General features: G+C 43.0%; 1 protein-coding gene across 1 annotated transcript; it reads left to right on the top strand.

The window, feature by feature from the left end:
* Positions 1-437: 437 nt before the first annotated feature.
* On the top strand, positions 438-20,743 carry pacsin1b (protein kinase C and casein kinase substrate in neurons 1b). The gene is made up of 9 exons (XM_056273416.1): positions 438-549; positions 2,838-2,994; positions 3,644-3,879; positions 5,121-5,276; positions 9,301-9,476; positions 13,506-13,626; positions 14,378-14,502; positions 19,795-19,991; positions 20,456-20,743. Exons 1-9 carry the CDS (start codon positions 490-492, stop codon positions 20,563-20,565), a joined length of 1,338 nt encoding a protein of 445 aa, XP_056129391.1. The 5' UTR covers positions 438-489; the 3' UTR covers positions 20,566-20,743.
* The last annotated feature ends 4,151 nt before the right edge of the window (positions 20,744-24,894 follow it).

The raw sequence follows: 24,894 nt of genomic DNA, 5'->3' as shown, positions 1-24,894 counted from the left end.
AACATCTGGGTTTTAAACATCTGTTGATGCTTTGTATATCTGGATTAAGACCATGAATGGTTTCTTTATGTGACCTGCAGGAACCATCAGTTAATCTATAGACTTAAACTAACAACAGTATAGACTGTATCTAAAGAGTCATACAGTATGCTGTTTTTAGTGCTAAATGCTGGTTCTCCTCAAAATTATCGGAACACAAACAAGCAGAAACCTTGATGTTTTAGTGAACACAACAACCAGAAATACTCTCTATATGGCTGCACTTCTGATAGCCCCTATAACAAGTTGCTGCCAGGATGAAAGTCTTATTTTTTTGTCAGAGTGACTATGCTTTCCACATGGAGCTGTAATAACAGGGTGCAATCACAGTCTTACCCTTTACCTCCCTCTGTGCTTGCCCCCCCCCACACACACACACACAGTGCATGAAGTACGTTCTCCCACTGCAGACTGCCACAGCCTGAAACCACTCTGCCAAAACCTGGGATCATGTCTGGAGCCTACGACGAGTCCGCCAGCCAGGAGGAGACCACAGACAGCTTCTGGGAGGTGAGGACAGACGATTGTGGGTGGCTTTAATAGACACTGTAAGGTCTGCGTGGGAGGAGACGCTGTGATGTGATGAGCCTTGCCATAAACCTACTTACACATTAAACCTCCTCTGTCTGAGCAGGGGAAGTAGAACAGCCAAATCAAAAGATTCGGCAGCTCTACTTCCCCTGCTCAGAAAAAAAATTAAATATATAGCTCTCTTCTAATGAAATGCATCAAACTTAAATGAAATCAAAATATTTCTGTGCTAATAAGATAATATTCGTATTCCCTGTAATAAATCTGCCAACATTGTGGCTGTGGTTGTACTCTACCATGTCTCAGGTGCTTACATGTCCTAGTACTTCTACCCACAGACACGTCACACTTTGAATGAAAGAATGAACGTTTCCATCCCCACTGATCAGAGAAATAGTCTGATCCCAACCAACGGCTCCTCTGTTCTTGTCTATGCTAGTAGCACAGACCCCCCCACCCCCACCCAAAACAAAAAACAAAAAAACAAAACAAAAAACAACAAAACTTTTTCTTAGCATTTTTCAAAGATGGGAAAGGGGCAGTGATGTATCGTATACATCACATCATGTTACTGTCTTGGATCACAAGATCACATTGCATCTCTCTTTACTGTGCACAAACACTAAAAACAGATTTAAGTCCATTTATTTTGTATGAGACCTGGACATCAATGACAAGTCAGCAGTTGCATGCAGTGACTGATTGCGAGCTCACAAAGATATTAAGCACTATATTTGCATTGTAATGACAGTGATGCTGCTGCTGTCTGCCATCAGCTAGCAGAGAGCTTCCAAAGCAATCGTACTGCCCCGTGTTTCCATTCAGATTCTGCAATTCCTGCCCTTGGGCATATGACAATAAAATGTATGCTTGGCGGGTGAGCTCATCATAGCTCAGGGGATAGAGGAGAGGAGACAATGGGCCTCATTCATCAATCGTTCATACATAGAAATTTGCTTTTACACAATCATGGATTTTTCTTTAGCTCTCAAGATTTTCTGAAAGTCAGAAGCAAAGCCTGATGGTTATTTGTAATTCCTTCCCCCAACATCTATTGTTTACCTCTTGCAGTGAGCAATCACCTAGTCTTGCAACTTGTACCAAGCTCCAATTTATCTTTATCACATCCCCTCAGCCCGATGGAGTGTTAAGAAAAGCAGCTGAACCAGAGAAAGTGCCTCCTTCCAGCACGCAGTCACTACATCACAGTCACTCACTGCATTACAGTGGTGGCTGCGGCAGTGCCGGCCCACTGATAGCTGACTCGGCCAGCTGCTGTAGCAGAGAACTGAAGCAGAATGCAATTGTTTGGCCTGCGGAGGGCTCTGTTTAGTAGAAGATATGTGTCAGTTTCACATTGAAGTAATAGGTAAACATGTATTTTACATTTGGCAGAGCCCCTGGGGTAATGCAATGTACGTACGATGTGGTGCTTTTTCCTCAGTTGCTATAAAAATGTGAAATTGATGCAGTAAGAAAGAAGTGGTTTGAACCTCTCTTTCTCTCTGTCTGTCTGTCTGTCTGTCTGTCTGTCTGTCTGTCTGTCTGTCTCTCTCTCTCTCTGTCTGTCTGTCTCTCTCTCTCTCTCTCTCTCTCTCTCTCTCTCTCTCTCTCTCTCTCTCTCTCTCTCTCTCTCTGTGTGTGTCTGTGTGTCTCTCTCTCTCTCTCTCCCTCTATCTAGCCATCTTTCTTTCCCTATATCTGCAACTCTGTCTCTGGGCAAAGCAAGCATGCATTATACAGCCCTGTAGGAGGCTGCTGTTCCCATGTCCATTGAGAGTTGTAAATTATATGGCATTAACCCACCCCCTGCTTCCGTTGCATAACTCCACATGTACTGGCACGAGCCCCTTCATCGCTGTTACCTTCCACTCGATCAGCGTATCGAGTCAAATCCTGCAGGCTGAGGGAAGAGTTTAATTTTAAGTTGGCACCTTAAAAGTGGTTGATCATTATAAGAAGACGAACACATTCTTAAAGTGTCTCTATCCTTGATCTGAGGCTCGGTGGTGAAAATGTACTGTAGTAAATGGTCGCATAGCATGTCCCAGCAGCTTTATGGTTAGTGATAATAAAGTAACCAGACATGAGACATTGTCCCATTTTTGCTGCTTTTTGGTCTATTCCAATCATACTTTACACTTGTCAGAAACAAGGTAACAAATGTAAGTTTCTCCATCTTCTTTGACTTGAGTAGGACTAAGTAATAATAATGTACATTTAAGTGATTCTAATGAAAGTACCCTGACCCCTTGTTGCTATGAAAGGTGGGGAACTACAAACGGACAGTCAAGCGGATTGACGATGGCCATCGGCTCTGCAATGACCTGATGAACTGTATCCAGGAGCGTGCCAAAATCGAGAAAGCCTACGCACAGCAGCTGACCGACTGGTCCAAGAGATGGAGACAGCTGGTAGACAAAGGTAAGCAGGGTAACACACTCTAACTCTTTTTGTATATGGCTATAGACAATGTATTTTTCTCTGGTCGGTCAAGGCACCTGTTCAGGGGGGAGGGGGACTGGGGGTAATAGCGTGATCCTCCCATGCACTACGTCCCCCTGGCGAAAGTCCTCACTGTCAGGTGAAAAGAAGCAGCTGGCAACTCCACATGTATCAGGGGAAGCATGTGGTAGTCTGCAGCCCTCCCCAGATAAGCAGAGGGTGTGGAGCAGTGACTGGGACGGCTCGGAAGAGTGGGGTAATTAGCCAAGTGCAATTGGGGAGAAAAAGGGGGGGAAAGCCAAAAGAAAAAAAAACCCACAATAATGATGCTGTATATCATGTTGCCTGAATGCAATTGAGGGAAGAATACTAAATGTGCTGTATATAAACAGAGAGATATGTGTAGTCTGTTGCTGATTGCATGTGTTGCTCTGTCCTTTTGTGCTAAAATGTACAGTCAAATTTGCTCTTACCATGTATACCTGTGTGTATCATGTCAATATGCTATGTTTCAATATGTCTTTGCACCAATGTTAAAGTCAAGAATCTCATTTATATTTAATGTTAATTTCTGAAGAGTATTGTGAATTTCTCTCTCTCTCTTTTCTCTTCATCCAAACAACATCAGGCCCCCAGTACGGAACAGTTGAGAGGGCCTGGCTAGCCGTGATGATGGAGGCGGAGAAGGTGAGTGAGCTTCATCAGGAGGTGAAAAACAGTTTGATCAATGAGGACTTTGAGAAGGTGAAGAACTGGCAGAAGGACTCCTACCACAAACAGATGATGGGGGGCTTCAAGGAGACCAAAGAGGCAGAGGAGGGCTTCAAGAAGGCCCAGAAACCATGGGCCAAAAAACTGAAGGAGGTGAGAGGGTTTTTTTTGGTTTTGTTTGGTTTTTCACTTTTTTTCTTTTGTTGTTTTATGTGGTTTTTAATAACCATGACACAGGGCGACTCAGTTTCTTAACATTACCTCACCTTGAGAAAAGGGGCTGTATTCTGTGTAGACATTGTATTATCTCCTTGTGTCAGCATGGGTTTCTTCCCACAGTCCAAAACATATATTTTAGGTGAATTGAACACTCTAAATTGCCCACAGGTGCAAATTGTGTGTGAGTAATTTTATATGTAGGACGTGTGACAGACCTTATCCAGGGTGTCTCCCTGCCTTCAGCCCAGTGCCTGCTGAGATAAGCTCTACCACTGCCATAACCCTAAATTGGATTAAGCAGGGAAAGAGAATGAATTAATGCATTAACAAATTAACTTTGTCACAAGCAACAAGGGGACTTGGATAAATATGCAAACATGTTGTGCTTGTTTCCAAAGTGCTTTACTATTAACGCATCACATATTTACCCACACACACTCATACACCGATGGCGGGGTCAACCATGCAAGGTAACAACCAGCTCATCGGGAGCAGTTAGGGGTTAGGTGTCTCGCCGGTTCGATTCTCAGTGGAGCTGAGGATCGAACCGGCAACCCTCCAGTTATGGGATGCCCTGCTCTACCTCCTGAGCCACTGCCAAAATCTGAAGGTTCTGTGGATCGATACCCACGACAGCCTTGTATCCTGTTGGTGTCCTTCAGCAATCATTTTTGAGCAATCAAATCATTTTAAATAAGGGCACCAAGCAACAATCTGTTAAAGAAATGTATTTTTTTTCACTTCCATTAGCTTAAGTCAAATATGAGGCCACTACGAACTAAAGATTTTCCAAGAATTAAGTCCCCTTACTTTTTTACTTTTTTTTTTAATTAGACAAGTAGAAAGATTGAGAGTAGGACAGAGAACGGCAGTTGTGGGGAGGGGAGTTTGATTCTCAGCCAGTGGGAAAGCACAGGTGACGCCTGCGGCAGCAGACATAACATACATCAGTATATTTTTTCCCAGCAGCTTATTCCTCATATGTTTTATTGATTACAACATAATTCCTCTGTAACATTAAAAACAGTGGAACAAAGTTTTCATCATTTTTACATTGTTACTTATAGCCTCCATCTCAAATAGTTGCATGCAAACAAATACTTTCAATACCTGAATACAAATACAAATCAAAATGTTGTACTTGCTAATTTGAATGTTTACTGTGCCTCTCAAAGCTCGAGGCTGCCAAGAAGTCTTACCACATTGCCTGCAAAGAGGAGAAACTGGCCTCCACCAGAGAAGCCAACAGCAAGGGGGAGGCCTCTGTCACGGCAGACCAGCAGAAGAAACTCCACGAGAAAGTCGACAAGTGCAAACAAGATTCACAGAAGGTGAGAGCATTGAACCCTGCAGCACCAACAAGGTGCCCCTTGTATCAGGTTGCATTATGATTCATCATGATCGTCACCATGATGAATGGGGTTGTAAAAGTTCCATCACAGTCTATTTTTATCCGTCATATTCATTTTCATGTTTACTAATGTTGACATGGTGTCATTTGGCTGTGTCCCAACTGTGGCACCAACTATTGGGGCTACTACATCTTTGACCAGAACAAAGATGTCAACCTGGCACACAAATGTTCTACACACGTCACATGAAATGACTTGATCAACTGATATTTGCTCCTCATTTGCATACGTTTTGCATTGCAGTATCTGCTCCACTCCGCTCCGTTCCAGTGTATCCGCACCATTATTGAGAGGAATATAAATCAGAGTTTTCTCAGAAAGCCAGCAGTGCTAATTCCTTATGTTGAGTCTGTCAAAATAAAATATGGCACTTAGAATCATTTATCATGCCTTTAAGATTCAGTAAATGTTGCAAAAGTTGTCAGATCATCAGCATGCGGGAGCCAATTCACTGCAGCCAGGCCAAGAGGAGATCGTATCAACTCGGCTGGCTATTTTTCAGATTTCTCAGTTGGATTCTCTGGGCCAAAAGATGTAAACAGCAACATAGGTAACATGGTATAACCGATTATTTTTTTGCCCGGTGCGGGATTCGACATGAGGTGTGCTACACCATAAGGCGACATCACTAACCGCTCGGCTAAAGGGTCAGACCCGTTAGGTGGGGACTAACGTGTCTTATTAGTAGTTTACAATGGTATGGCTAATGTGTGACCGCAACCCCCCCCTCCGCCCCGCGCCCTCATTCGTTCGATTCTTTATTCTCCTCTGTTCTTCCCTCCACCAACACAAGCGATTCAGCGGTAAAGTGGACTCTGTTCCCTTAAGCCTTTTTTTTAGAATCTTTATGATCTTGTTTTGGCCAGCACCCTCTTAAGCCATGTTTTTTTTTCTCACACTCAAATTCAGATTTAGTACCCTTTGAACCGAAATTGATGCGATTTGCATACGGTCGACCAATGTACCCATTAACCTGCGTATGAACACTGAAAATGTTTTTTGAATATTAGTTATTCGCCACTTTAGCAGCACGTGCCTCTCTCTCTCTGAGCGGAAGTGCGAGTGAGCGTGCTGAGCAGACGCATGAGAGCGGTTGTGAGCGTTTTTCTATTCTTTTTTGCCATTTTTTCCGTGCAAATATTGTACATAGTGTGTTTTGTAGGGTCACTGGCTTGGTTTGTGTATATAAGGGGGTTTCAAGGGGTTTTGTGTGTGTTCGTGTTTGCGGTCGAGCTGGTCGGCGCGCTAAACGCCGACATGGAGTTTACCAAACTCGCCAGAGAACATGGCCTTAAAGTGTCGCCCAGTTTTCCGTGTTCAGTGGAGGACTGTGCTTTGGCAGTGGGGGAGGTTGTGGGTCACAGCAGCGTTAAATCTGCTGCTAGCATGAACGGCGCTGTAGCCAAAGCACACCAGGTGGTTGAAGCAGCGTTGAAGCAGCGTTGTTGTTAATGACTGTTTCGTGTCGGTGTCGCCGCTCACCACGCCGTCGACAAGAGTCACCGTTTCGAACATCCCGCCGTTCATCTCCGGTTAGTTTTTGTCCAGAGAGCTGTGGAGGTATGGAAAAGTAGTCTCGTCCATCAGGAAACTCGTCTGGCTGCAAATCGCCGCTGGTGCGACATGTAGTTTCATGTAACCAGGTTAAAATTAATGTTTTTATTTTATTTTGTTTGAGTATGAAATATCACCAAATCCTGTCTGTGTGCTGTTATTTGTGTTTACTACATTTTATTTTATGTCATTATTTACTTTTATGTATGTTTTCCAACGACCGTCATATACATGTACTGTCGCTTTAAGAGAGAGGTCTTGTGGGTACACGGAAGAGGGAACGCGGGAGAGGCCATTTTTGTTTTGTGGGAGGAGTCTCAAGCAGCGATCGAGCCGAGCCACGCGTGTTTCTTACCGTAGCAGTTTTGCTGGTTGAGGAGAACGTAACTTTGAGTATCCCTGTAAGAAGATACTGCAAGCTGTGGGATAAAATACTTGTTTATCCTTTCTTACATCGGAGTCCCGTGGACGGTTTCTCCTTCTAACGCACACGAGTGAAGTCCGGGGAGTGGTTGAGCTTCGACCCCCACGTCCGTAAGAAACACCGCTCCCGCTGGAGGACTGGACGTTTGTCGAAGGGTTTGAAACCAAAATAAATGGCAAGGTGGGCCAAATAGAGTCCTATTTATCCCCCCCTCCTTCTTTGTTCATGATGATGATGACGATGATGAGAGACTGAGGGCCCCTCACAACACCTGGGGCCCCACCCAAAATAGAACACAACGCAGAGCTAATGATGAGAGTGACGGGCGTGCAGCAGGCTGACCAGCATAGAACAGCATAGGACTGCCCCCGGTTACATTCACACAGACGACAGGTTCACATGATCCTGAACAAACAAGACCAGGACTTGGATGTGGCTTTTAGGGTGAAGGTGGATGATTTTGCCTATGTCATCTTTGTAAACTCTGGGACCTTGAAGTGTTTTGGCTGTGGGGGAGAGGGTCATTTGGTTCGGGCCTGTCCGGAGAAACACCCCTCCGATGGCAAAACGCAGAGTGAAGCGAGACACGAACAGAGTGAAACCAGGCAGAACAGCGAAGAGACAACAGAAAAGGGACGGAGTCCAGATCACAGCGACAAAACTGAACCACCCAAACATAGTGAGAACTCTAAACAGGAATACGTAAATGTTGAAAACGAAGCACAACGTGAACAGGCAATGGCATCAAACACTACAGGTGGAGTTGCAGAAGGTGTAGTGTTGAGCACTGAGGAGGACTTGCTGGAAGACGAAAAAGTCTAAGGTTCCTGTGCTGAAGAGAAAGCAGGCAGCTGAAACGAGTGGCTCTCAAGCCAGGAAAGGAGCGTTGACAAGGGAGAGAAGCAGGCAGTACGAGGAGCACCTGTCTGGGGATGAGTTGAGTATGGAGTAAGAGGAGGAGGAAGGGGACTGTGATATAGGCAGCCGGGTACCTGTATTGAAGAAGAAGCAGCCAGAGGTACAAATGTCTGAAGATGAGTTGGAGGAGGATGGTGGTGTAGACAGCCAGACTCACACTTCCTCCCAGTTGTCAGGGGTAGCACGGCAGGAGTACTACGATGCACGCCAGATTAAGAAATTCTTGCAACGAACAAAAATTTTGAGAAATGTCAAACTTGAGGACTTCTTTGCAGACAAAGAACTGTTTCTGTACTCTGTTAAATCCCAGATGGGACACAAAGACGGATGCGGCTACACTGATCAGGAGATATACAGGTTACGGAAAATAGTTCTGAAAATTAAACAAGAATTACAACATGAAGAGTCAGAGGCAATATAAGACAAATCTTGTCCCATCCTGGTCAATGTTGTTGATGATGTTTAAGACCAGGCTGGTTGACAAGTGTGTTGCACCGGGCGTTCTTCCTCCTACTGCTGCTGGAGGAGCCACTGATACATGGAACCAGGCTGGTTGTCTACGACTGGTGCCTTCCAGGATTTCCCAGAAACTGTTTTCCTCCACAACCATCACCCCGCAGCGCATAGTGGCTGCAGCAGGATTGGGACTCAACAACACCGAGGCTGTAGCTCAGCTGCTCAACATGAGGTCTCCATGCCGCACACCAGACTTATTTTATAGCTACGAAGTAAAAACTGTCTGAAGGAGATGTTTTTTTTACAAATACTTGTTTAGACTACTCAATGGTATTAGTTTTTCCCTGAAACTGTTTTTTGGATGAGCTGGATTATAAAGAGATAATTGTGTTTGGTTATAAGCTGTTGGACTATTGGACTGTAGCGTATTTGGAATAAATGTACGTTTTAAAAATCAAAAATCTCTCTCTCTCTTTCTTTCTTTCTTTCTTTCTTTCTTTCTTTCTTTCTTTCTTTCTTTCTTTCTTTCTTTCTTTCTTTCTTTCTTTCTTTCTGTTTGTGTTGTCTCTGTCCCTCTTTGTCGCACCCCAGGCCAAGGAGAAGTATGAGAAGGCCTTGGATGAGCTGAGTAAGTGTACCCCTCAGTACATGGAGAACATGGAGCAGGTGTTTGACCAGTGCCAGCAGTTTGAGGATAGGCGGTTGGGCTTCCTCCGAGAGGTGCTGCTGGACGTCAAACGCCACCTCAACCTGACGGAGGACCAAAGGTTTGGGACTAGACATCCAAACATCTTTGTCACTGTCATGAAACCCAGACGTGACTGAAGTTCTTTCAGATGTTCAAACTAACTGCGTTTCCATCTGGGTGTTTTAATGTGAAATTAGTCATTTTCAAAAGAAAAATGGCTCGATGGAAAAGGTAAATATGGAGTGAAACCCCGAAAATTAATTTAAAAAAAATGTTGACACTCTTAAGGTGGATGAACTTTTTATCTGTTAAAAAGATCTGCGATGAATGGAAGTGTATTTGCCAAATAAAAAATGAAATGTGAATAGAATTTAAACAAATGATCAGCTGTTTATCAATCTTAACTTAATGGTCAATGGCAGCTGGTATTAGATACAAGGGAACAGAGGAGGAAATGAAAACCTTCCTTTGATGTATGAAAAAAAATGATGACGGCAGTATTAGATGGAAAAGAGCGGCAGCACGGTGGTGCAGTGGTTAGCGCTGTCGCCTCACAGCAAGAAGGTCCTGGGTTCAAACCCTGGGGTTGTCCAACCTTGGGGGTCATCTCAGGTCGTCCTCTGTGGAATTTGCATGTTCTCCCCGTGTCTGTGGTGGGTTTCTTCCGGGTGCTCCAATATCCCCCACCACCAGAAAGACATGCATGTTAGGGTTAATACGCCTGTCTGTGCCCTTGACCGAGGCATGGCAAGATGAACTGGAGTTGGTCCCCGGGTGCTGCCCACTGCTCCTAGCTTCACAGCTAGGATGGGTTAAATGCAGGGTGTAATTTCCCTATGGGGATTAATAAAGTAGTAAGACAAAAAAGAGCAGCGTAATGTTTAACAAAATTTACCACATGCTTGATACCAAGCACTATAACATTTCCCAGTGCATTTGCCTTCACTTTCAAACAGACTTTTGATTTTTGATTTTGATTTGATTTGGATTTACTTTATTGATCCCCGTGGGGAAATTACACTCTGCATTTAACCCATCCTAGCTGTGTAACTAGGAGCAGTGGGCAGCCGCCGTGCAGCACCCAGGGACCAACTCCAGTTCGTCTTGCCATGCCTCGGTCAAGGGGCACAGACAGAAATATTAACCCTAACATGCATGTCTTTTTGATGGTGGGGGAAATTGGAGCACCAGGAGAAAACCCACTGCAGACACAGGGAGAACATGCAATCTCCTCACAGAGAACGACCAGGGATGACCCCCAATGTTGGACAATCTTGGGGTTCAAACTCAGGACTTTGTTGCTGTGAGGTGATAGTGCTGACCACTGCACCACCGTGCCGCAATTATACGAGGCCATCAATAAAAACTTATCCAAAACTAGAAGAATGCACTCAGTAGAGTGCAAATCCCTGCCAGGCATACCTCCCTTTCTCTGGTGCTTGACCTTAGATGGAAAACCAGCTGAGGAGTTAGCACTCAACTGCGCTATAAAACAGGTTTTTCAAAGGTTTTGAAATCACCAAAATCATGAGAGGTCCTTGATCATACAGTCATAAATGGCCTCAAGAATTATTAGGCTGACAGGTCCAGTAGTATGCGATATTAGCAGCAGGCCGATACGCACGGAGAGAAAATCCAGTGTTTATCCTGCCATTATGAGACTTGCGCAGCGCCCAAGTCGGTTGAACGGGAAATATGTCTAAAAGAAAAAGTTTTTAATATGCAGCACTCAAGCTAAAAAATTTACCTAATAAAAATGTTTTACTGTCAGTCTGCGACTGTGCAGCTTCCTAGGCGGACCCTTGCATGAATCTGACCAAGTCTAATATGAACTTGCCCTTCCCAAAATGAAAAGGTTTGCTGTGCGACCATTTTTGTCTTACCCAAACCCGCTTTCTTTTCATAAGATAATAAAGTTAGTTAAACTGTTTATGCTCGCGTATGTGTGGCTCACGTCCACGGCTGACTCAGATCGGACAGCAATAAGAACATGCAACACATCCTGTTTTGACTGCAATCTAGAGGAAGTTGTTCCTTTATAACTTTTACATTTTTGGAATTATCAAAATTCTTTTAATAACTTTTGATCATGTTGCTGCCCGATCCAAGTCAACTGAAGACGTGAGTTGTGCATACACACGATTGACTCAGATCAGGCAGCGACAAAAAGCAGCTTCAGCCGAGTGAGCTAGAGAGTGAATAAAGAGAGGGAACGACAATAGCGAGAACAAACATTTTTCAAAGATTTTGAATCACTGAAAGTTAAATCAGTTCATATGGACACTGTTTTTTAAGAGAAATGTTTCATCACTCTTCGAAGTAACCTCTTCACTCTCAACTGGCTGCAAGTTTATTAACAACACAGCGGCATAACGACTGAAAATAATGACCAGTTTCATATGCAAATAGGCGTGACCATTAACTAGAGCTACAACGGCCATGTGTACTATTCGCAGAGGATTGGAGAATAGTTTCAATCACAGCATTGTAAGATGGTGACAGATTTACTCTTAGGACACCCCCCCCCCCCGGTTCAGGGATGGTTCTCTCTTCACATAGATGGCCTCTTTGACTCCCCATTCAAACCAGCATTCCTCTTTGTCAAGATGTACACATCCTCATCCTTGAAAGAGTGACCATGTAGATGGGTGCAGACTAAAGAGTCCTGGCCTGATACGTTAGCTCTCCTGTGTTGTGCCATCCTCTATCCACTTGGCCAGCGTCTGTTTAGTTTCCCCAATGTACAAGTAATGGCAATCCTCCTTGCACTTAACAGCGTACACTATATATTGCTCCGTTTGTGCCGGGGAATTGGATCCTTGGGGTGAACCAATTTCTTTTAATTTAATTAGATTTAATTTTAATTTCATTAGATTTAATTTTAATTGAATTAGGTTTAATTTTAACCTAGGTGTCATCCACAAATCTGAACCAATGGCTAGGTGGTGTCCCTGAGTAGGACATCATAGCTCTCTTTTCCACTTCCTCCATGTTCAAGTTGGCCACTACAGGTGAAACTGGGGAACCCTTAGCACACCCACACCTGCCTATAGTACTGCCCCTTGTTTGTCAAGTATGTGGAATGAAGAAACAGATTCAGGAGCAGACACACTTGGTCAGTGTTAAAGGGGGGCTAAGAGTACATCTGTCAATACAATGCTGTGATTGCAACTATTCCCCAATCCTCTGTGAATAGTGCACATGGCCATTGAAACTCTTATTTAATGGTCATGACAATTTGCATATGAAATTGATTGTTGTTTTCGGTCGTTATGATACTGTATTGTTTATAAGGGTGGGGATACCTGCAGTCAGTTGATACTGAAGAGGTCACTTTGATGAGTGATGAAGCGTTTCTCTCAATAAACGTGTCCAGGTGAACTGATTCAACTTTCTGTGATTTCCCTACCTGGATTATTGAGCATGTATAAAGACATTTTGAATCACTGCAACCACAAGAGGTTCTTCATCATACAGTCATAACTACACAAAAAATGTAGGCTGATAGGTCCAGTAGTTTCCAAGATTAACCATGGACAGACAAACACACACACACACACACACACACACACACACACACACACACACACACACACGACCAAACACATGATCCCATCCAGGCTATCTGCCTGGCGGGGATAATGAATCAGCTCTTGATAGATTTGTGGGTGTCCAACTATGGAAATATGGCATAGGACACATTGGACTACGTTTAGGGTTTTATTCACCTAAACAGATTTGATGGAAACGCAACTTAATGTGTTCAAGTTTATCTAAATTTAACTTAACTTCACGTGGATGTTTGTTTGTTTTTTTGTTTGCATAATTATTCGCTTGAAATTTATTTGAAAGCTGGATGGAAAGTAATTGCAATCTAAATTGGGTTGTGATATTTGGCTGACCGATTCATGGTTTCCCGTTCAATGTGAATGTGTCCATTTGAATCACTTTAAAATGGCACGGAGGGTCAACACATCACAGTGGTTGTTTTTTTCTGTTTTGAAAAGAAATAAAAACATCAATACATCTAACTACTCATGCAAAAGCACGCGCACACACACACACACACACACACTCAATAGTGAATCCTCACATTGTCTTTTTCCAGCTATGTAACGGTGTACAGAGATCTTGAATGCCTCATCACGTCAGCCAGTCCGCAAGAGGACCTCAAGTGGTTCAGCAACAGCCATGGCCCCGGCATGCACATGAACTGGCCACAGTTTGAGGTATAGAAACTCTATTACGACTGCCATGACAATCAAATGGCTGTGTCTGATATAGCCGACAGCGGTCGCTCAGACACGCGCACCCGACGGGGTTCCTGCAAAGCATGGGCCTACTGCACTACCGGGAGATTTGTCTGCTAATATGATTAGAAAGCTCCTGGAAGTAAAATAGGGTGTTACCTTTGGATGTGTTTTGAGCGAGTTAGGATAACAACATTGATACACAGTTTTGACATCAGCGCAGGTTGTCCTGTAGAATATTTTGTGTTTTAACAAGTAGTTTAGTCAGCTATATAGTCTCATAAAGAGCCTTGAAATAATCTTTAAATTCTTACCTTTTAATGGTTTGAGATGATTTAACTGCATGGTTTCAAATTAAAACTTCTTTCAAGGACCACATTACTATCAGTTTGTTGTATAGAAAGGTTGCAGCGCTACTCTTCCTCTGATGATGGGTTCATAAGTCACTAAAGGTTTCCATTTGGAAGCAAAGGTTAAGACAAAGATTAAGATTAAGTAATTTTTTATTAGGGATTTTTAATGTATTATATTCTTAATCTCTATACCATTGATGATTGGGAGAAATTCTTAGACTCCTGCACTGAAAATAAGTAAAATGAATTCGCCCCAATGGCTTCTTTTGGGATGTTTTGAAAGAAATTTGAGATTCAAGACAATATTAAACCAGGTCTGAAGATGGATATTCTTCATTATGTTAGCATTAGCATGGATTTCACTCTGGGTCTTCTAGGAGTACAACGCTGACCTCTCGCATAGCATCACCAAGAAGGAGAAGGCAAAGAAGATCAATGATGGAGTCATGCTAACCAGTGTCACAACAGCAGTGGATCATGTCCAGGCTGGAGACAGAGGGAGGTAAGAGGCAATGCTGCCCCCCCCCCCAAACACACACACACACACACACAAACACACACACACACACTCCATTATAATCGATTATTAGAGCTATTCTGGAGTTACTGCTTTACTGATTGTATTGTCCTAGGGCCAGTTGTACAAAACACCATAAGTTAAGATTTTCCTTAAAGTCCAAGTTTTTCTGCGGTTTTGTGTAACCAGCCCCTGGTTTTTACTGTTCTTAATCTTCTTTTTCATGTTTTTTTGTTTGTTTGTTTGTTTTTTTGTTTTTTTTTTTTGTCCTATGAAGTGCTTTCATTACACAAAGGATATAATAAAGTGTGATAGAAGAAGGTTTGATTGATTGATTGATTGATTGATTGATTGATTGACTGGTTGGTTGGTTGGTTGGTTGGTTGGTCAATTGAATGGTGGGATTTAAGATTTTAATTATACTGTTATTATTGTTATTATTATTATTATTGTTGTTGTTATCATCGTTGTTTTATTTGATATGTTAATAGTAATGTTACTAAAATTTAAGATTTAAACTTAAATTTTTGCTGCTCACTTTTAAGGCTTTAAATGGTCTTGCTTCTTCATACATTTGTGATTTATTGACTTGGTATATTCCCCTCGACCATTAAGGTCTGCAGATGGAGCCCTGCGAGTTATTCCCAGGTCTCGGTTTGTTACAAAGGGTGATCCGACTTTTGCTGTTAGAGCCCCCACACTATGGAACTCTCTTCCTGTTGAGCTAAGGCAAACCAAGTCTAGCTTCTTTTAACTCTCGTCTTAAAACTTTTCTTTTTATGAAAGCTTTTACAAATATGTGATATTTGTTTTTATTTATACAGTTTTTTTGCCAAATCAAATATGCGGATCATAAATAAGACTTTACATACCGGATCGGTCGAGGCCCGGGTTACCAACAACCGCCACCGGTACTGTTAACCAGCAGGGTGTCGGTGGAAACTATGCTACTGTTGGGCGAAGGAGAAGGAGAGGGGGAAAGCATGTCCAGAGGCAGCTAGAGAGGAGGAAGGGTAGGCATGTGGAGGTGAGAGTTGGAACTTTGAATGTTGGCACTATGACTGGTAAAGGGAGAGAGCTGGCTGACATGATGGAAAGAAGAAAGGTAGGCATACTGTATGTGCAAGAGACCAGGTGGAAGGGGAGTAAGGCCAGGAGTATCGGAGGTGGGTTCAAACTCTTCTACCATGGTGTGAATGGGAGGAGTAATGGGGTAGGGGTAATTCTGAAGGAAGAGTATGTCAAGAGCGTGCTGGAGGTGAAGAGAGTGTCAGACAGAGTGATGAGTATGAAGCTGGAAATCGAAGGTTTATTGCTGAATGTTATCAGCGCATATGCCCCGCAAGTTGGGTGTGAGATGGATGAAAAAGAAGAATTCTGGAGTGAGTTGGACGACATGGTGGAGAGGGTACCCAAGGAGGAGAGAGTGGTGATTGGAGCGGACTTCAATGGACATGTTGGTGAAGGGAACAGAGGTGATGAGGAGGTGATGGGAAGGTATGGAGTCAAGAACAGAAATGTGGAAGGACAGATGGTGGTCGATTTTGCGAAAAGGATGGAAATGGCTGTGGCGAATACATATTTCAAGAAGAGGGAGGAACACAGGGTGACGTACAAGAGTGGAGGAAAGTGCACACAGGTGGACTATATCTTATGTAGAAGGCGCCATCTAAAAGAGATTGGAGACTGCAAGGTGGTGACGGGAGAACGTAGCTAGGCAGCATCGGATGGTGGTCTGTAGGATGACTTCAGAGACCAAGAAGAGGAAGCGAGTGAAGACACAGCCGAAGATCAAATGGTGGAAGTTGAAGAAGGAAGACTGTTGTGTGGGGTTCAGGCAGGAGTTAAGACAGGCACTGGGTGGTAGTGAAGAGTTGCCAGATGGCTGGAAAACCACTGCAGAAATAGTGAGGGAGACAGCTAGGAAGGTACTTGGTGTGTCATCAGGACAGAGGAAGGAAGACAAGGAGACTTGGTGGTGGAATGAGGAAGTACAGCAAATTATACAGAGGAAAAGGTTGGCAAAGAAGAAGTGGGATAGTAAGAGAGATGAAGAAAGTAGACAGGAGTACAAGGAGATGCAGCGTAAAGCAAAGAGAGAGGTGGCAAAGGAAAAGGCGTATGGTGAGTTGTATGACAGATTAGACACTAAGGAAGGAGAAAAGGACTTGTACCGATTGGCTAGACAGAGGGACCAAGCTGCAAAGGATGTGCAGCAAGTTAGGGCGTTCAAGGATAGAGATGGAAATGTGCTGACAAGCGAGGAGAGTGTGCTAAGAAGGTGGAAGGAATACTTTGAGGGGCTGATGAATGAAGAAAATGAGAGAGAGAGAAGGTTGGATGATGTAGGGATAGTGCATCAGGAAATTCAGCGGATTAGCAAGGAGGAAGTGAGGGAAGTGAGGATGAAGAGTGGAAAGGCAGTTGGTCCTGATGACATACACTACCGTTCAAAAGTTTGGGATCACCCAAACAATTTCGTGTTTTCCATGAAAAGTCACACTTATTCACCACCATATGTTGTGAAATGAATAGAAAATAGAGTCAAGACATTGACAAGGTTAGAAATAATGATTTGTATTTGAAATAAGATTTTTTTTACATCAAACTTTGCTTTCGTCAAAGAATCCTCCATTTGCAGCAATTACAGCATTGCAGACCTTTGGCATTCTAGCTGTTAATTTGTTGAGGTAATCTGGAGAAATTGCACCCCACGCTTCCAGAAGCAGCTCCCACAAGTTGGATTGGTTGGATGGGCACTTCTTTGAGCAGATTGAGTTTCTGGAGCATCACATTTGTGGGGTCAATTAAACGCTCAAAATGGCCAGAAAAAGAGAACTTTCATCTGAAACTCGACAGTCTATTCTTGTTCTTAGAAATGAAGGCTATTCCATGCGAGAAATTGCTAAGAAATTGAAGATTTCCTACACCGGTGTGTACTACTCCCTTCAGAGGACAGCACAAACAGGCTCCAACAGGTACTATTTAATGAAGATGCCAGTTGGGGACCTGTGAGGCGTCTGTTTCTCAAACTAGAGACTCTAATGTACTTATCTTCTTGCTCAGTTGTGCAACGCGGCCTCCCACTTCTTTTTCTACTCTGGTTAGAGCCTGTTTGTGCTGTCCTCTGAAGGGAGTAGTACACACCGGTGTAGGAAATCTTCAATTTCTTAGCAATTTCTCGCATGGAATAGCCTTCATTTCTAAGAACAAGAATAGACTGTCGAGTTTCAGATGAAAGTTCTCTTTTTCTGGCCATTTTGAGCGTTTAATTGACCCCACAAATGTGATGCTCCAGAAACTCAATCTGCTCAAAGAAGTGCCCATCCAACCAATCCAACTTGTGGGAGCTGCTTCTGGAAGCGTGGGGTGCAATTTCTCCAGATTACCTCAACAAATTAAAAGCTAGAATGCCAAAGGTCTGCAATGCTGTAATTGCTGCAAATGGAGGATTCTTTGACGAAAGCAAAGTTTGATGTAAAAAAAATCTTATTTCAAATACAAATCATTATTTCTAACCTTGTCAATGTCTTGACTCTATTTTCTATTCATTTCACAACATATGGTGGTGAATAAGTGTGACTTTTCATGGAAAACACAAAATTGTTTGGGTGATCCCAAACTTTTGAACGGTAGTGTACCTGTGGAGGCATGGAGATGTTTAGGAGAGATGGCAGTGGAGTTTTTAACTAGATTGTTTAACACAATCCTGGAAAGTGAGAGGATGCCTGAGGAGTGGAGAAGAAGCATACTGGTACCGATTTTCAAGAACAAGGGCGATGTGCAGAACTGTAACAACTACAGAGGTATAAAGTTGATCAGCCACAGCATGAAGATTTGGGAAAGAGTAATAGAAGCTAGGTTAAGAGGAGAGGTGACGATCAGCGAGCAGCAGTATGGTTTCATGCCACGAAAGAGCACCACAGATGCGATGTTTGCTTTGAGAATGTTGATTGAGAAGTATAGAGAAGGCCAGAAAGAGTTGCATTGTGTCTTTGTAGATTTAGAGAAAGCTTATGACAGAGTGCCGAGAGAGGAGGTGTGGTATTGTATGAGGAAGTCAGGAGTTGCAGAGAAGTATGTAGGAGTGGTGCAGGATATGTATGAGGGAAGTGTGACAATGGTGAGGTGTGCGGTTGGAATGACAGATGGGTTCAAGGTGGAGGTGGGATTACATCAAGGATCGGCTCTTAGCCCTTTCTTGTTTGCAATGGTGATGGACAGGTTGACGGACAAGATCAGGCAGGAGTCTCTGGACGATGATGTTCGCGGATGACATTGTGATCTGTAGCGAGAGTAGGGTGCAGGTTGAGGAGAGCCTGGAGAGGTGGAGGTATGCACTGGAGAGAAGAGGAATGAAAGTCAGTAGGAGCAAGACGGAATACCTATGCGTGAATGAGAGAGAGGACAGTGGAATGGTCAGGATGCAAGGAGTGGAGGTGACAAAGGCATTTGAGTTTAAATACTTGGGGTCAACTGTCCAAAGTAACGGGGAGTGCAGTAGAGAGGTGAAAAAGAGAGTGCAGGCAGGTTGGAGTGGGTGGAGAAGTGTGTCAGGAGTGATTTGCGACAGGAGGGTATCAGCAAGAGTTAAAGGGAAAGTTTACAAGATGGTTGTGAGACCAGCTATGTTATATGGTTTGGAGACAGTGGCACTGACGAAAAGACAGGAGGCGGAGCTGGAGGTGGCAGAGTTGAAGATGCTAAGATTTTCACTGGGAGTAACGAAGAAGGACAGGATTAGGAACGATTATATTAGAGGGACCGCTCAGGTTGGACGGTTTGGAGACAAAGCAAGAGAGGCAAGATTGAGATGGCTTGGACATGTGTGGAGGAGAGATGCTGAGTATATTGGGAGAAGGATGCTGAATATGGAGCTGCCAGGGAAAAGGAGAAGAGGAAGGCCAAAGAGGAGGTTTATGGATGTGGTGAGGGAAGACATGCAGGTGGCTGGTGTGACAGAGGAAGACGCAGAAGACAGGAAGAAATGGAAACGGATGATCCGCTGTGGTGACCCCTAACGGGAGCAGCCGAAAGTAATAGCAGTAGTAGTAGTTTTTATTTATACAGTTTTTTTATTTTTACTCTTATTTGATCTTACTCTTATTTTTGCCTTGTCTGGTTTTATCTTTTTTTTTGTGAAGCACTTTGTAACATTGTTTTTAGAAAAGTGCTATATAAATACAATTATTATTATTATTATAATGTTTCATTTTAGTTTGCTGAAAATGGAGGTCACGGTGGTACTAATGTGCTGCCAAAATACTTCCTCCTTAGTGTATCCAGCTACGATAGAAACCAACCCTACACAGCTTCCACTGAGTGGTCAGATGAGGACCAGACAGCCCCAAACTCCGGTAATGACACCAATGGTGGGAACAACCCCTTCGACGAGGACTTGGGGCAAGGCGTGAGAGTAAGAGCACTGTACGACTATGAAGGTCAAGAGCAGGACGAACTGAGCTTCAAAGCAGGTGAGCTATTCAGGAGAGGGTTTTTTTTTTTTTTTTTTAGTATTTCCAACCAGCTTTTCTTCTGTAGAACTTAAAGATTTGCATGAAAATAAGTGTTGAAATGCAGCCACTACCCACTGCATAGAGCTTGCACTGGTAAATGAAATGAAAATGTCACTTGAAATAAAAATGCTGGCAAAAAAAAAAAAGACTAACAACGGTACTTTCCTTAGCATGCAATCAACTTGCATCTCACTAATGATTGATACCCATTTGTGAAGTACTTGGATCATGCAAGAATGAATTTCTTGAAGGTGTACTGTTCTCTCATGTTGGATACACAATGTGCATGCGTAGAGCTGATATTCTTGTTGGCAGCTGCAGGGTCAAACTCCAGCTAGGACCTATAGTATATTATAGCAGTTATAATTTGTCTCACATCTTCTCACCCCATTGTAATTTTACTTTTCCCTCCTGTGGTAAAGGAGATGAGCTGACTAAGCTGGAGGAGGAGGATGAACAGGGCTGGTGTAAAGGTCGCCTGGACAGTGGCCAGCTGGGTCTCTACCCAGCCAATTATGTCGAGCCAATCTAGCTGGAGGTGCAGAGGACACTTCCTCATTTGGAGGGCTAAATCCAGACTGTACCGTCCTATCATACTGCATATTGCCAGAGACTTCAGAGCAATGCCTCCCTTTTCTGTCAGGCACGCTGAGCTGTCTTCATCCCAGCACTTACTCATAAATCATCAAAGGAGACTGTCCTGAAAAAAAAAAAATCCATCCATCTGTGTTTTGGATTTTGGCCTGCAAAAACTTAAAACCATGTTAGTATACATATACTGACCGGATAATATCTTGGAACTGGAAAAACTACATGTTGGTATAGTTTGCGTGTAACTGTACTCAATTTCACCTATGTATGTAGCTGATATGCCATACAGTATGATCTCTCAAAAAAAGTATTGATATGGCATATATAAGTTGTGCCTGGTTAGCAAGAATGAGCTATGCATTGTGCATTCCCTGTATATATTTTCATGATGTTTTCTCTTTTTTTAGTCTGGATGGTTGTACAGTGTTTTATTTGTTTGTTTGTTTGTTGGTTGGTTGGTTTTTGCATCAAATTCAGTGTTGAGTTTTCTTCTCTGTGAGATGCTTTACATTTTAAGCACAATGCAGTTGATTTTATTTCTTTCCTAGTGTTCACCCATGCAGAAGCATGTACTATCAGTCACTGATTTTACATTTAGACACAAGATAAAAAGAAAACAAAAAAGACAGCTCACCATTCATAAATACCATAGACACTCCGCTGAGCTTCGCTCTTTGGGATAGTAATGTGTACTCTCCCTATCGCTGCAAGGTAAATAAATCCTCTACCCTCACCGGCACGCCCATCCGGAGTAATGTGCCTGTCATTGTTATCATTCTTCATTTGCCTGTCTCACTTTCTTTTGTTTTTCCATGCAAACTGTGTTAATAATGCAGATGCCATGGGCAAAAACTTGCCTGGAAGTCTAACCTTAATTGTTGTTTTGTATAAATATGTGCTTCAGTTTACAACCAAGGTTTTTTTAATCACCATAAATGGCGAGTCATACCCTTGTTTACTATGAGTGAATGATAGTGAACCTTGCAATGTTAGACACCATTTCTTATTTCCCCGATTGTATTTGCATGCTGGTCTTCCTCATCTCAACTACTGATCTGGAGCATGGCCTGCATTTCTATCAACTAAATTATTCACAGTTTCTTAGACAAATTCACTATCCTTAAGGATGAAATTGGATGCCAATGATTTTAAGTTTGTTGATTATTATTTGTGTATTTTACCATGTGCAAGTTTGCAAATCCCAAACATGACCCCAAATGCAGGTTATACAAATCTTAACACCGAAATCTTAGTTCTTTACTGCTAAATCTAACCTTCATACAAACCCATGAGGACTGTATATGGCAGAAGATTGACTGTTATGTGAGATTGCTTTGTTATCCCTAGTAACCCAGGGAGTTGGTGAATACTATACCCATACTGATCTGAGATGAGGAGGAGAGGGTGTACGCTTACTGAGACACGCAGCGAAAGCTGCGCTGAAGCCCTGGGCAGAAAAGCAGAAAGAAGATCTGCCTCTGAAATATTGATGAGAAAACTGCCTTTCCGCTGCGAGAAGTTCATTTTTAGGATCCAGGATCAGCATTATGTGAGCGCTGTTCCTTACTATGACATCCAATTGCATGGTGCGTCTGCTTGTTTCTTTTAAAAGGAGTGTTGTTCTGAGAGACTTTCCTGTAATGTGGTCAAAGGGTTGCCTTACCTTTGTGTGCCACCGGCCACCATCATCAAACAACGCTCCACTGTCAACCTTCAACATAATGAGAGGGAGCTCACATAAGTAGAAACTGACTCCTTACCCAATCAATTGACACCCATACCACTACACACTCTGGCGCTTTGTCTGATGATAATATGAAACTCTGAGTCGACTGTCATTACTGCCCATGTCTTAACTTACCTTGACTTGCAATCTTTGTGTAATACATTTGAATAAAAACAGCATTCACACGTTTGCTGTAAAAACGTCTTTATCAGTTTTTATCTTTAATTTATGCGGTCTAATGTAAGGTGCAACAATGGCTTTCACTGTGAAACACCTTTAATACTCAGAATGACAGTAAATTTTATTTAAAAATGCTTAAAACCTTTCATTTCTGTCTGAAACTGACAGGAAACTCAAGTCTGCATTGTTGTGGAAAATTCTAGAGGTTTGTCTTTTTTAGCATAGTGTTGTAATTTTCAAACTGTAGTAGTGCCTGTTCATCCGCGTATACATAATAAAAGGTGTCATTGGAAAGTTATAAAGTATACATGACTGTCTTTCAGCTTATGATGACTGAATCCCATTTTAGTTCATATAATGCCTTACTCAAGGGCTCCAGTGAGAGGATTATTTTATTTGATTTTGAGGTACTTTATTGATCCGCGGGGGGAAATTACGCTCTGCATTTAACCCATCCTAGCTGTGTAGCTAGGAGCAGTGTGCAGCCGCGCAGCACCCGGGGACCAACTGCCATGCCTCAGTCAAGGGCACAGACAGGAGTACTAACCCTAACATGCATGTCTTTTTGATGTTGGGGGAAACCGGAGCACCCGGAGAAAACCCACCGCAGACATGGGGAGAACACGCAAACTCCACACAGAGGACGACCTGGGATGACCCCAAGGTTGGACAACCCCAGGTTCAAACCCAGTACCTTCTTGCTGTGAGGCGACAGTGCTAACCACTGTGCCACTGTGCCACCCTACTTGAAGAAAGCTTGATAGTTGTTTACAGTTTTTAAAAGGTATCTCGTTGGCTTGTTATTTCATGATTAACTCGCAAAAAAATCCCAAGAATGCAGGAATAAAGGACTCTGAAACTCATTTTTCTCTGGGTGAGAGAAAAATTAGCCCCCCCGACTACTGCTTTGTCAATGGAGTCCCGGGCCGTTTTTTGCCGCAGCCGACCCCTGGGTTCACACATATTTGAATGATGTTTGTTTCCACTGACTCCTCTCCGTGGGAGGAAGCCAAATTAGAGCTGGCCTGCATTTTCGCTCAATTATTTTGGATATATGAAACCCAGCGGCAGTAAATGCTTTCCTTGTACCTCCACTATCTTCCAATTATACCTATACCCCATTCCTGTAGATTGTGGCAAAATATGTAATTTGAAGCAGCATGAAAGAAGATCCTTACCAAACAGCCTGGCTGAGATCATTTACAAATTAAGTGTTTGCACGTTGTGCACAAACCAACAGAGATTAACATTTGACACAATAGTTAAGTCTGGAGTCTGAGTGGATTTTCACTCCAATGCCAATCCCACAACAATGAGTCAAATAGACTTCCCCGATCTCCCTTCTTGTATTGATAGTTGTCAAGCAGACTCCCATCCCACAGGAAATCCATGGGCAACCCTACCAAATCTGGTCGGGCTCTGGAGTAGACAGTTTGTACCAGTGGACACATCTGTCCTGACCAGTCAAACATTCCCTTTGTCAAGTTTGGTTGAATTTTCCATGCATCATGACGAGCGCAAACATTCTTTGATTCACATCAAATTCAACAGCCACATATAGACATTATTTTGTTCTGATTAACTTTGCAGAACATTGCATTCAGTTCGTTGTTGGTTTAATGATTTCTGTCTGTGGGGTGAAATGCATAGGTTAACATCGATTAAAACGATGAGACTGCTGCACTAACATAGCTCATATCACCACCATCTGCATTTAGACGCGGAGGTCAGTTCCAGGCCAAAATGGACACCGGATTATACCGGGTCAGCAGCTCTGCATCAGCATCCCACCCAGCTCTGCCATCACACCACCAAACTACCAAATGGATGCAGGGGTGATTAACCCACCTTCCACTTGAGGAAATGGCCAATCAGCCTGCGTATGCATCAGCTCTGTGCCAGCATGAACATGGAGTCCAAGGACAGTGTCAACCAACGAGCCATCGTGCTGCCCAGATGCAGTTTATACAAACCAGAAACAAGTGAAATGTGAAGTCACGTGGCAAAAAATTAAACACAGATCTCAGCTTTAATAAGCTCAGCTTCCTCCATATTGCTCTCCTTCTTCTAGCTTTGCTTATGTTTAATCTCAAAGAGAAACTTATAGAAGCCTTTGATACGGTGTAGGACATACACAACTAAAAGCTGTGAAACGGAACCAAGATCCAAACCCAAAGCATTAAAACTCAAGCTGGTGTCATCACGGGCTGTTCTGTAAAGAATGGCTTGAGAAAAAGGGCACAGGTGACTGCAGAAGGAGGCGAAGAAGGGTCCAGTTTTAATGGGGATAAACTTCTGAACAGACTCCACAACAATAGATCATAATCCAATTGGTAAAAAAAAACAAAAAACATCTCAGCCTTT

Source organism: Lampris incognitus, chromosome 2 (assembly GCF_029633865.1).
Source record: "Lampris incognitus isolate fLamInc1 chromosome 2, fLamInc1.hap2, whole genome shotgun sequence".
In the NCBI taxonomy this organism is placed as follows: Eukaryota; Metazoa; Chordata; class Actinopteri; order Lampriformes; family Lampridae; genus Lampris; species Lampris incognitus.
This window is presented reverse-complemented; position numbering and strand designations above follow the sequence as displayed.